Source organism: Chanodichthys erythropterus, chromosome 13 (assembly GCF_024489055.1).
Source record: "Chanodichthys erythropterus isolate Z2021 chromosome 13, ASM2448905v1, whole genome shotgun sequence".
In the NCBI taxonomy this organism is placed as follows: Eukaryota; Metazoa; Chordata; class Actinopteri; order Cypriniformes; family Xenocyprididae; genus Chanodichthys; species Chanodichthys erythropterus.
The window spans coordinates 39,734,131-39,747,586 of record NC_090233.1 but is presented as its reverse complement, the minus strand read 5'-3'; the positions used below and the strand labels follow the sequence as shown (position 1 = coordinate 39,747,586).

General features: G+C 35.8%; 1 protein-coding gene across 4 annotated transcripts in view; it reads right to left on the bottom strand.

Moving 5' to 3' along the window:
* The window catches only part of bmp2k (BMP2 inducible kinase), a 37,850-nt gene that overhangs the window by 12,805 nt on the left and 11,589 nt on the right, over nt 1–13,456 (bottom strand). For 3 of the 4 annotated variants that reach the window (XM_067407268.1, XM_067407266.1, XM_067407267.1), the window contains exons 2-8: nt 6,989–7,107; nt 6,798–6,903; nt 4,291–4,433; nt 2,872–2,993; nt 2,036–2,117; nt 889–1,021; nt 254–357 (exon numbers count right to left, since the gene is read on the bottom strand). In XM_067407268.1, coding sequence (XP_067263369.1) covers nt 254–357; nt 889–1,021; nt 2,036–2,117; nt 2,872–2,993; nt 4,291–4,433; nt 6,798–6,903; nt 6,989–7,107 — 809 coding nt within the window. Of the gene's footprint in view, nt 1–253; nt 358–888; nt 1,022–2,035; nt 2,118–2,871; nt 2,994–4,290; nt 4,434–6,797; nt 6,904–6,988; nt 7,108–12,510; nt 12,648–13,456 lie in introns of those variants that run through there. The other variant, XM_067407269.1, reaches the window with a different exon arrangement.

Below are 13,456 nucleotides of genomic sequence, written 5' to 3'. Positions count from 1 at the left end.
TCAACCTGCATTTTGCACACAACCTTGTTTCTGCAACAACTTTCAGCATTTTTCCTACAACAACATCTGACATATTTACATGTGGCATGAGAAAGTGACAGGCAGAAAAGCCTGTAAAATCTGATCGGAGTAGTCAGAATAGGAATAGGATTTCAAAACACATATGATTGTACTTAAAACTTAAAAATTTTGTTTCATGTCATTTTTAACTTAATTTTGGGCTGACAGTCTGTACTATGTGTGAGCAACTCACAAAAAGATTTGGCACTGGACACTCCTTTCCAGTTAACCGAAAGGCAAAGTAAGAAACTTGATAGATGTCAGGTCTCCTTTCTTGATCAGGCTCCAACATGTATCCTGTGAGAATGAAAGAAAATGGCAGTTATCAGTTAACAGAGGCTTATATTCAATCTAAATGAACGTTCAAGAACAGATGATTCAGAAAATTCAGTCATTCACATCAAATGGAAAACAGCACACAAGTAATATGAACCACTTATAATACTTACATGGTGCCTGGAAAATGATGACAGAATTGTTATTTTTGGATGAACTACCCCTTAATTTAGAAATATATAAACAATCATAGACATTCAGATTCTAACCAGCCCAATCATATTTCAAGTAATGGTAACATTTCTCAAAATATCTTCTTTTATGTTTCAAGAAAGTCATACAAGTTTGGAATGACCTAAGAATGACATTTTGGGGTGAATTCTCTTAAGTAAGGGGAGCTGGGACACAAGTGTGCAGTACCTCTATACTACCAGAGGGTGGAGCTATTTAGCTTAATTTCAAAATCCCACCACAGCCTGTGTACCCACCCACATTAAACCATCTTACACAAAATCATTTCAAATCTCTTGGGAATATTTGAAAGCTGCTTACTTATTAAACAGTGCAACTTAGAGGAGAATTTTGAACCGTCCGGAACAGCAAAGGTTCCGTCACATATGGCAACTTGACTCTCCCCAAATGGAAGTGTGAAGAAACACAGCTTGTACAACAAGCATCCAAGCGCCTGGGAAAGAGAGAGTAAACAAGAAACTGTAATTCCACACAAAGACATTCAATACATCAGGTTTCACTGCTCTAATAAGTAAATACTGCACTGTGACAACACTTATAATGGCTGACAGCTGCTCTGTGTCGTACGAGATGAATTCTGAGAATTTTTTCTATTTTCAGACGGAGCAAACAGGCAGGAAGTATTGTCATACATTTCCTCTTCCTACCCAGGCAAGTTCTGACATGATGACCATGAACTGCTACCATCTGCACTGGTGAAATTGGTGACAGTCTTTCCACTGAAGGACCTTCATGGAACTAAGGGCAGACCATTTATTTTCTATTCAGTCCTGCATTTGTTAAGTAGGAAGAGCTGTGAAATGAGGTTAGACTACCTACCTTTTACAGCATGTCAAGTTAAAGAGGAAGTTTGCCTTCATGAGGCCCTCATTCCTGTCTTTACAACACTGCCAGAAATCAGGAAACTCTTTTCTTTACTGCTTTCCATCAGGCCTACATGCACATTACACCACTCCTCAGCTCTAGTAAACATGTCTGAAATTTCTGATTGCATCTTGTTACAATATAACTTAAACATTTCTACACCATTGCACCTTGAAACATGCTTCAATTTTTCATGACGCAAAAGAAAAAAGAAAATCAATAAAAAGGATAAACTTTGAAACAAAGCCAGGATTTCAAGGATAGCTGGTAAGCACACCAATGAGAGCACTCATTTACAGAGGAAACCGGTTTCTCATCTGTGTCTGCTTTGTCAGTCTGACCAAACCAGTTCTCCAGCTTGTTTACATGTTGGAGATTGACATGGGAGGGAATGAAAGAGAATGAGTGGGTGGAGGAGAGAGAGAGCGAGAATGAATATGTGTGTGTTCTTGTATACATGGTTTATGAGGACACAAATGCGTGCGTGTGTGTGTGTGTGTGTGTGTGTGTGTGTGTGTGTGTGTGTGTGTGTGTGTGTGTGTGTGTGTGTGTGTGTGTGTGTCAGTTTGAGTTTAGTGCCTACCCAAATATCAGCCTTTGTGGTGATGGCTTTCCCTTGGTACAAGTTAATCATCTCTGGGGCGCGGTATGACAGAGTCGTGTACCTAAGCAGAGAAGAATGAAAACAATGGAAGGTTTAAAAGCACCAACTTCCTTGCACCAGAACTAGTAACAAGAAATTACATAATCTAAACAAGTTTAACACATTTTGTAAATTCCTTTATATTACATGGACAAAATGTAAATTTGCTGCACATACAAGCTTTGAGACAGAGCAAATCAACTAATGCTCTGAGTCAACACCCATATTCTGTTATTTTGTCCACTACAATATGCACAAATGTGACACTCTCTAGAACTACAATGCTCATTATTCACACACACATACTGCCGTTGAAAAGTTTTGGGGTCAATTTTTTCAAAAAACATGTTTTAAAAACATTTATAATGTTACAGATGATTTTTATTTCAAATGAATGCTGTGTTTTAACTTCCTATTCATCAAAGAATCCTGAAAAAATGTTATCACAGTTCACGCAAAAATATTAGGCAAAAACACAGTTTTCAACATTGATAATAGTTAGAAATGTTTCTTGAGTAGCTAATCAACATACTAGAATAATTTCTGAAAGATCATGTGACAACAAAGACTGGAGTAATGATGCTGGAAATTCAGCTTTGCCACCACAGGAATAAATTACATTTTAAAATAATTTAAATTGTAATATTGCACAATATTACTGTTTTACTGTATTTGTGTTCTAATAAATGCAGCCTTGTTGAGCTTAAGAGGCTTCTTCCAGAAACTTCTTACCATCCCCAAACTTTTGAATGGTAGTGTACTGCAGAAAGTCTTACTTCTTGATCTCATCCTCCACGGCAGTTATACCATCTTTATGTGGAAGCAGAACTTTGTGTGTGGCACTTCCAAAATCACACAAGACGTAGTTTCCCTGGTCATTCAAGAGGAGGTTTTCTACCTGTAAACACACACAATTGTTAGTGATCTTTTTTAAAAGCTCCAAATGCTGTAAATTCCAACAGTCAAGAGACAAAGGCAGGAGAGGAAGAAGGAAGTACTAAATAGTGTTAATATTGGTACTGATGTTTTTCCAAGCACAATAATATTCTCTGCATATTGAATATGCATACCGATATTCAACAGATGTCAATGACTTTTTGCCAGCTGTGACAGACATTATTTTTAAAGGAGCAATCTTTAATTAAACAGCTCTAATCACGTGGTGACTTGCACTACTGCAATGTTCACTTTAAATTCAACAGTCTGCACTTTTTATTATTGACAACTCTGTGTAAAATACATCAATTCTTGTCAGACCCTTCAAACTAAATTAGTCACAAATGTAACACATGAGATTAAATGGGTTAATACTTAAAATACACAAAAAGAGGAAGTAAACCAGTTTCATTTAGAACATCTTGAGAATGTATTCAGTAATCAAAAAACATAAATGCAGCTTGGAGTGGACAATCATGAGATCCTGCTTTATAATTGTATTTTTTTACGTGGTTATACTACAGATTATATTAACCAAAACAACAACCTAAATGTCTCACACAAATCACATGTCTTGAATGGACTATTCTTATAGTACTTTAATGTCTTTTTTTGGAACTTGACCACCAGTGTTTCTCATCCCCTTATGTTACATAAAAAACAACAGCCCCGCATGAGGAAGCCCCTCTATTACAAATCAGTACACAAACAAATTTCTTCCGCTTGAGTGTTCAATAATTTCCCAATTATTTTAGACTGTGATTGGTTTTGACTGGTGGGAAAAAGTGTTCGTTTGAATAGCACCATTGGCCTGTTCCCACACTTTTCTGCCAAAAGGGTGGCCTTGTTTCTTTCGAGGACTGGTGTTTTTCACAGAGACAGCATAGCATGCCTATCTTTTCCTGGGTTTTACTAATGCTTGCCACTAATAATGTTTGTGAGCAGAGTAATTGCTTTGGGAGATCATGTCTGGTACTGTGTTAAACTGTTATGGTCAGAACATGGTTCCCTAAATTGACAAGGAGTGTCCTAAATTAAACCTTCCAGCTAGTCAAACAGAGTCAGAAAAAAGAGAACCAGTGATCAGCCAGAGTGTCTTATACTTGCTTTCCAACATTTATGAAATCACATAGATGAAAGTGCAGACACGCCAGTGCTTGCGTCTACAGCTTCACACCTGCAGTGAACTAATTTAAACGGCTGCAAATAAACTGTATGCAAATAATTTATATCCACCTTTAGTGGTTTCTGTACTGTACCTTCAGGTCTCTGTGGATGATTGGAGTTTTACACTGGTGGAGTCTGGCAACAGCTTCACAGGCATCACAGAATATGTTGAGCACCTCCTCTTCAGTGAATCCTACGTGCAGCCGTTGATTCATCTGCTTCACCACCTGACCAGCTAGATGACACACATTAATTCAGTCAACAAAGAAAGATCAGATTAGGAATACCATGGGGGGTTAAGGAAAAACAAGGCCTTGCTATTCATTAAATCCAGATTTGTTCAGTGTTATTTTAGTATTATTTATATACTATTATGGTATTTATCAATATTTGAATAAATGCTTTTATTTTTTATAAATTTTCATTTTTATTTTAGTTTAAGTAATTTTGTTATGTGCTTTTGTCATTTTTATTTTTTTTATATTTCTATTTACCTTTTTTTTTTTTTTTTAGTTTTAGTCATTTTAGTTTAACTTATTTTATTTTCTAATTTTCAGGTTTTTTTTGTTTAAGTTCCTCATCAAAAATGTATATTTTATTTTTAAGTTTTATTTCAAATCAACAAAAAAACAATTTCATAGTTTTAGTTTTTACTAAAAAACAACAACAATGGATTTGTTGTCCAACTTCAGTTGCCTGTAGAAACCAGTTGTAGTCTTCTAGATTAGAACAACTTTGTATTACTAAAATTGGGAACCAAGAACTGTCTCTTATTAAGAAAAAAAAGGAAATTTCAGAACGTTTAGTTCTGTTAACAGTTCTCTAAAACAAGTGCCTCTAAAAACAGTATGTGGAAATCAGAAAAAGTAAACAAATTTAAACTAGTGGCCAAACTAACTGACAGACCATTTAGGCCAAAGCAGGTGTGGGCGAAGTTGCAATTACAATATAATACACAAATGAAATAAACAGTGCCTTATTTTTTCTCACTAGGTGTATTTAACATTAACCTAGTATTCATGTAAAAAAAAAAAAAAAAAAAAAACACTACATAGACTTCACTGTATAAATTATATATACACTGATACTTGTTAAAGCCACTGAAGTTATTCAGAAGAGCAGTAAGTGATTTTCTATTTGTCTTTTGTTGTTTGATTAACATTTATGACAAGCAGCAGCAGGTTTATTATTAGGCTGCTGTCATTTTAAGGCCTCATGCATAGATCTAACGTACAGACATGCATCCAGTTTTCTCCCAACTGTTTACGTTCACTTAAGGCATAACTGACTGTGGTTATGTAAACCTTGTGTGTATTTGAGCGTTTAAGTGCAATAAGATGCGAAAGATAACTTAGTTTAGTACTTGCGCATTAAATTACAGTCTTTTAGGATGCACACACTTCGGATGTGCGAGCGCACAGAAAAGCGCATGTCAGAACAGCGTGCAAAAAAAATGTTTAACCAACAAGGCTTTAAAACACATGCAAATAATAAACGTTCATGACTGTGAATAACTGCAGTGTCACGTGAATGTAACCCTATCTCACAGTATGTTGAGACAGAGACGCTAGACCAGCAACTGATAGAATGCACTGTAGCTATGATATTTCTTCAAAAGCAGATCTTGGAGACATTTTATTCGTTTACGACCAAATTTGTGATATTGCACAACCCTAATTTAAACATTTATTTATTTGTTCATATTACAGTTGCACTGTTTAAGTCAGTGGTTCTCAACCTCAACCAACTGCATGTGTCACGGGCCGCATATAATTTACATATGACGTCACCAATGTAAACCAATCAGATTTAATGTTATGGTATTAGCAGATAATATAATAATAATAATAATAATAATAAGATAATTAGATAATAAGATAATAATCTAGATATTGCAAACAATGTATTCCACCAAATAAAGACTTATTAATAAAGACTAACTTATTGACAATCACAGACAGGTGAAATAATTCTTTGACATGGTTAAAAATAATGAATTTTTTTTTTGTTTGTTTGTTTAGCATATGTTGTCGCCGAATATGTTCCGCTCCAGTGTATTTCTTACAGTAATATGACCCGTTGTGCTCTGTCTCACTGCCTGTATCCACTTTTGTGTCCTTAAACATTCGTTTTTTTGGGGTGACAGCTTATAAAAACTTGTGGTCTAAATGCGCTCTGTCTCTATTGGTCGGCGCGTCTAAAAATAATAAATGCCCACCAAAATTATTTTATATGACAATTAAATAAAACATTATAGCTCAAATTTATATTTGTTTCATCCATTTTAATTTAAATTTAAAATCTAAAATAAATTGTAAAACTATCATTTATTTTTTTTAAATTATGGTCGGCATATCGCGGGCTGCATTTGCATTTGTGACAGGCCGCAGGTTGAGAACCACTGGTTTAAGTTATTTTACTTTGTAAAGGTATTTCACTTTAAGATTATAATGAAAGTCAAACAACAGTCAGAGGGACGTACTGTGATGCAAGTATGAGCTTGTATTTCAGGATCTTTAAAATCACACAAGGACACACAGAGATAACTTTAGATTGCATATTTAGACCATAGGTTTTGTTTGCATCAAAGCTGTATTACCCTTGCAATACTCCATCAGAATCAGAACCTCCCATACACTGTCTCCCACGGCATTAGTGGTTGAGTCCAGATATCGAACAATGTTCTTGTGGCCCGACAACTCTTTCTATGGGGACATAAAAAAAGATTTTATATATACGTATAAAATGTGTATATGTACTCACGCAAAAATACATCTTAGCATGACTCACCATGATTGTGATCTCCCGCTTGAAGATGTTCAGATCGTGGATATTGTTCACGTACATCCTTTTCAGGGCACATCTTATTCCACTATGCGTACGTGCCAAAAACACCATGGAGAAACCTCCTGGATACACGAACACACATACACAGAAGGTTAGATGTTTATCTGGTCAGCGATCTCGACACATCTTAATAAGCAGTTTGACCAGTGATAAGACATTAAACAGTTCAAACTGAGAACTGTTTACATTCACTTAACAATAGACAGTTGTACACAAATAAATGTTGGGGTTTCCCCAACAAAGGGAATTCAAAGAGGAATTTCAGGGGAATTCTGACATTAAATAAAAACTTACAAAGTAAACAATAAAAATATAAAGCTTCATGCTGATATAATGATGAGAAAAAATATATAAAAAAAAAAAAAGTTACCTTACTTCAATAATCTGAAACAAAAAGTGAAAAGACAATGCATGAAAATTCCCTCATTTAATTTAATAATTTAATTATTAAAACAAATAATAATTACCTTAACTAAATGTTAAATAAAAATAATAAAATTATTAATTAAATAAATAATGAATGAAACCTCTTGATGTCGCCAATAGCTGATGCTTCTGACCATATCTCTTGCTATCATCAATACACATTATCATTGTCTATCGGCACAACCCTTTATTTATGCTTTTCAATTTAAAAAAATTATATAATTAAAATAAAACATTAAAATAAAACTATAAACTGCTGAAATGTGTTTGGAAATGACTGAATGCTAAAATGTCTTTGGTTTGAAGGGTGAGAGTTTGGATAGATGGTGTGTGGCGGAAATAAGCAAAATGGCTGATATCACAGCAGCAACTACAATGCCTACATGAGGCAGTTGTGGGTAGCACACTGTGCACCAGAAATGAGAGTCGGAACTGAACAATTTAAAACCCATTACAACAGCCCACGTCTCATTTTTGAAGAACATGGAAGAATTGTAATAGAGATCTTTCATTCTGCTTTAGTTTTTTTCTCTCATCTAAAACTGGATGACTTGTGCTTCCTGCTGAATGAGTGGACAGAAGGACAGAAAAGCTGAACTTTTTATATCAACCCAAGATGAGTTCAGAGATCATTGTGACCTTCTGTGACTCAGGTTCATGTTTAATGCAGGTATGAGAGAGAGCTCAAGATGTTCTCCCAGTGCAAGTCCTCTAATATTGCTGCTTAGATGTTCAAATAAGATGTATTTTCAGGAGGAAAATATAATGGAGAGAGAGAAAGGCAGTCTTAAGCCAAGTTAGGGATGGGCTCACTGTTGGCAGTAGATTGTGAACAAAGTTAGCCTCAGGAGAAAGACAACCTTATAAGGTTGGTTCACCTGAAATTGAAACGTCACATTTATTCAGCTTCATATTGTTCCACACTCGTATGACTAGCTTTCTTCTGTGAAACAAAAAAGATGACAGTGCTTTTTTTCCATAACAGGGCTGTCAAGCCTCAAAAATTAAGTAAAAAAAGCACCTTACAACTTCCATAAAAGTAGTTCATACAACTTGTGTGCTAAATTCCAACTCTTCTGAAGCAAAACAGTATGTTTGTATGGGGAAAACACAGTCGAGTTCTAGTAAAGGTCACAGAGATACTAAAACTGCAGTAAATTGTAAAAAGCAATGAAGGTTAATAAACTGATCCCATATGGAACAACAACAACAACAACAATGTGAATTTAAAATGCTCATTAAAAATAAAAGACAATAAGTAAAAAAAAAAAGCAATATCTAGCAACCTTGCCTAAGCCTCTGTGCTTCAGTGAAACTCGTTGAATGTGCGTACTGATCGCCTACACAGTGGCGAAGGCAGGGGCTCTGAAACAACATGCAGCAAAGAGGGGCGCCATGCCTCCGCAACACTTCTCCCATCAGTTCCAGGGTGAATGAATCCTGGCAACGTATGACTGGTGAGCATTTTCTCATTAACAGCATGCTGAGTCACGGAGCGGTCCACAGAAAGAGAGTGCCCTGACACAAAGGAGGACCCACAATGCCGCACTTGTTGCCTAACAAACTCATGCTTGTTTAGCCGCCCTCAACTGAAAATGTATTGGTATGGAGAACCACTAATCAGGACCTTTAAAAAAAAAAAAAAAAAAAAGGTAAAGAAAAACAGTTTGCAGAGAACTCTCAACACAAAAACTTGGAATATATATGTTTAAAGACTACAAAATAATTAAATTTGACAAAATTGAAATTCAAAACTGAAATTTATTTATTACGTAAATGCACAACTTCTAGTGTAATATTCATCCATGCAAACATTTTATTTTATTTTATTTGACATAACACCATAACTCTTCTGGTGAAAAGACAGACTTCAATTATTTAGTCTGCTTAAACCCTGCCCTTTTCTTACAATCACCCTCAGAGCTCACCTTCAGATCCGCCAACAACCAATGGATAGAACAGGGTCTCCACCCTACATTTTTTTTTACTCTGATATACATCACAATCAGGAAGAAATGCCCTGAAGCTATTCCCGTTATTGCTAATTTAAACATGTTGCACAGGTGTACAACAGTATTTTTTTACAGTTGAGATTACTGAAGGATTTTTAAAATTCTTTTTAATCATAGCGACTACAATCACAAAGAGAAATATCTCCTTGAAAAGCATTTTCGAGCTGAGCGTAACTGGAACGATATATTATATTATATTATATTATATTATATTAATTATATATATATATATATATATATATATATATATATATTTTTTTTTTTCAACAAAATAATTTTTTCTGACTTGTCACTTGTAAAAATAACAATTTTAAAACCATCCAGGTTTTCCATGACCTTAGAACCCAAGTTGTAGTAATGCCCTTTTGGCACTTAAAACTAACTTTCAGGAAGTATTTTACAGTGCTCAAGCCTGTAAGACTGGAGGGGCAAGTGCAATGCTATACAGCCCCATCACCTAGCACAATTACTGACCCACGTTCGGAGACGTGTCCCAATTTGCATACTTATGTACTATTCTAAGCCATTTTGTAGCATAAATAGTGCAAGTAGTGTGTTCACACTACAAACTGTGCAAAAAAGAAAAAGTGCATTTTAAATACCCGAAAAAAGGAAGTGTGGCATGTTGGACACTTCATACACTCAACTGTCACAGCTTTCCTGTTGCAGGGGCTATATATAAATAACCTAACCCCATACCCTAGATGGTTGAGTACATACTATAGAGCAGAGAGTAAGTGCACAGTGTATAGTACGTTATTTGGAACACAACAAAGGTTTATGACAGCGTGTGCAGCAAAGAGGAGGGGCTTAACAAAGCCTTCTTGGCAACACATGATAGGCATCTAATCTGTATTGTACTCCACATCTAGATACAAAAACACTTAGCCAGGCTGCTACTAAAAAGATAACTGCCTTCTCTGCCAAATATCTCCTTTGCACAGGCCCACCTTCACTTCCGCTATAGAGCTTTGTGTGAAATCTCTCATTCTTCAGTTTAAAAAAGGGCTGAGGTCATCTCAGGTGGCTACATGAATGTAAAGAAACAGCTTAAACTAAACACTGCCTGTTCACAATAAATTGCAGATACAGCATGACATCCCACGACAGTTCCAGTAACCATGTGGAAGCACAAAGAATGAACAAAGTGCACAGAATAGAGATCTCAGACGCAGCTCAGAAAGTGTGTCAGGGTTCACCCTGTCATTGAGCAAGGAAAGCAGTTGCATGCTGCTGATGACTAATACAGACAAAGAGCAGTTCAGTTTAACAATAACATCACTAAACCTAAGTGCTTCCAGAGGTGCAGAAATGCACACACAAACATTGTTTAATTGAGTCTTCACCAAAAAAAAAAGAAGAGACAATTCTCTCATCGTTCACATACCTCATGTCGATCAAAACCTATATGACTTACTTCTGTAGAACACACATGTAAAACAAATGTTTTGAAACATGTTTTTGGTATATAATGAAAGTCAGTGGGGTCAATGTTGTTTTGGACACAACTGATTTTCAATGTATTGACAAAAACAGTTATCCAAATGATCTTCTTTTGTGTTCTGCAGAACAGAAGTCATACCGGTTCAGAAGGACATGAGGTTGAGTAAACAATTACATTACAACTACAGACCCATACACAGCTATCTTATGTGTAAGCTGTACAATTAGGTTAAAAAAAAAAAAAAAAAAATCCCTGGCACTGACAGAAAGTGTCTTGAATCACAAGACATGTTGTGTAAGCAGTTTTTTTTTAATGAGAAACAGGAAGTGTAGCCAGGCCATAAAATCATATTCATAACACTGAACACTGGCCTAAATTACACTGGATTATTACTGATATAGGTCAGTGCTATTCTGACATACTTGTCACTTATTTCTTCCTGTGATCTAGAACAGTAGCAAGAGTCTGATTACACATCATTCTGTAAACCTAAGGGACATCAGACAAACACACACTCACATCGCAGCTGTCACCTGCGTGAATGAAGGTGACCTCTGATTTCTCACACAAAGGCTCATGGTAAGGCAATTGATTTAAGAAATCCAAAATGTTGGAAGTGTCAGTGGTGTTGATGTCTGCTGATGGTGCCCATATGGTACAGTCTCAAATTCTTAAATCAGGCAAGAGGTTTAGCTTCCTCTCTTTTAGTGGGATGTCAGCATTAGCTTCACATCAAGGCTAAAAATCTGTCAGAGAAGGTCAAGATTCTGGGCTTGATGGGTTATTGCTTTGTGCAAATGTTCTTGTGCCATTTTCACCCAAAAATGAAAATTGTAAAAACTCAAGCAGTTTTGGTGACCACTGTATAGTTTTAAAACATATCGGAAACATATCTCAAAATAACTTATTTTATGTTCCACAGAAGAAAAAAAAAAAAAATATATATATATATATACACAGGTTTAGAACATGAGGGTGAGTAAATTATGCCAAGCTTCATTTATCCCTTTAAGTAACAAAGTAGTAATAATATCTGATGGCAAGGTGAAATCACTTGGGAAATTTGTATAATGCAGCTCCTTTTGATCGCTGTAACAAAAAAACAAAAAATTTTTGCATATTTAAGCATTTCCATACAAAGGTATAACAGACTTTGAGAAATATGCTCTGGTGAAGCTCAGGCACTTTAATTATATGGTTGGAAAAATGAACAGGATGAAACTTAACAGAATGGAAATGAAGAAAAGAACAGGATGCTGAACAGGATGAAACCCAACAGGATGCAAATAAAAAGCTAAACTTTCCATGGCTCTGTGAGGGTTTGAGAGTTAGTTTAAGTGTGAGGGTGTCAACTTAAAGCCTATCTTTTGAAATGTTGACAATATTATATTGTGTAGATCTGTAATTTTATGCATGAAACATTTTAGAGCAAGACAAAACACATGACAATGACATTCACTACATTAACGGCATGCTGAATCTTCAAGAAACATTACTTTTACTATTTCTTACTTCTCTACATGCCATCCTCTTAGAATAATTTAGGCCTAGATGATTTACAAATCTGGAGGAATGACAAGTACCCTAGCAAATTGTCCACAGGGATGTTCATGCAGATCTAGCCCAAGTTTAGACCTTCTCCTCTGCAGTAATGGAGCCAGAAATGGAATCCCCCCGCCAGTGGCCTGATGTGCTGACGATCACAAATGTTGATTCTGCTGTGTAAAAGAGGGCAAACAGAGGACATTTGCCTGACTGTTCTGGGTCATTCCCACAGCTCTGAAAATACTGATGATTCCAAATTAGAGCTGGACAATAAAGGTTTAAAAAAAAAAAAAAAAAAAAAAAAAAAAAAAATATCTGTATTTTCAGGCCACGTTCACACTGTCAGTTTTTGGGATTGACAACCGCATTTACTTACAGGTGTGAGTCTTGAAATGTCTTGTTCACACAACAACTTTCAGTAGCGTCTGGAACACTGTCTGTATGGACGTGTAACAAGAGTCAAGCCCATATTCTCTTACTAGTAACCATAACGACAGTGACCAACGTAATATTAAAGATGGTGACGTCCATAAAACTGAAAAGTATTATCACTTTTGACATGACAAAAGACTAATTAAACCGCGAGTTCATCCATTCAAACTTCATTAACCAAGAGCAGCATGTAAACACGCGCTAGCCGGAGTCTTTAACGGACGCACACGCGTATCACGACCTTTGCGACGTCCCGCGTATGAAACAGCATTTGAATTTGGAAAAGAAACAAAACTGGCGGAAACCGCTCCGGTGGAGAACAGTGACTGGATCTAACACCTTACAGTTTTTTACGATTGCTTAAGCACAATTTTGAAAACAGGGCCCGGTTTGTCAAAACACTACACACAATTAACACAACCCTACACCAAAGTAGCACAACACTTCAGATCATTTGCAAAATGAAACATTTCATTCAAAACTTTACATTAATTTAACAAAACCCAACTTTGACACTGTATTGAACACACATGGTTCATACATTCTGATTCT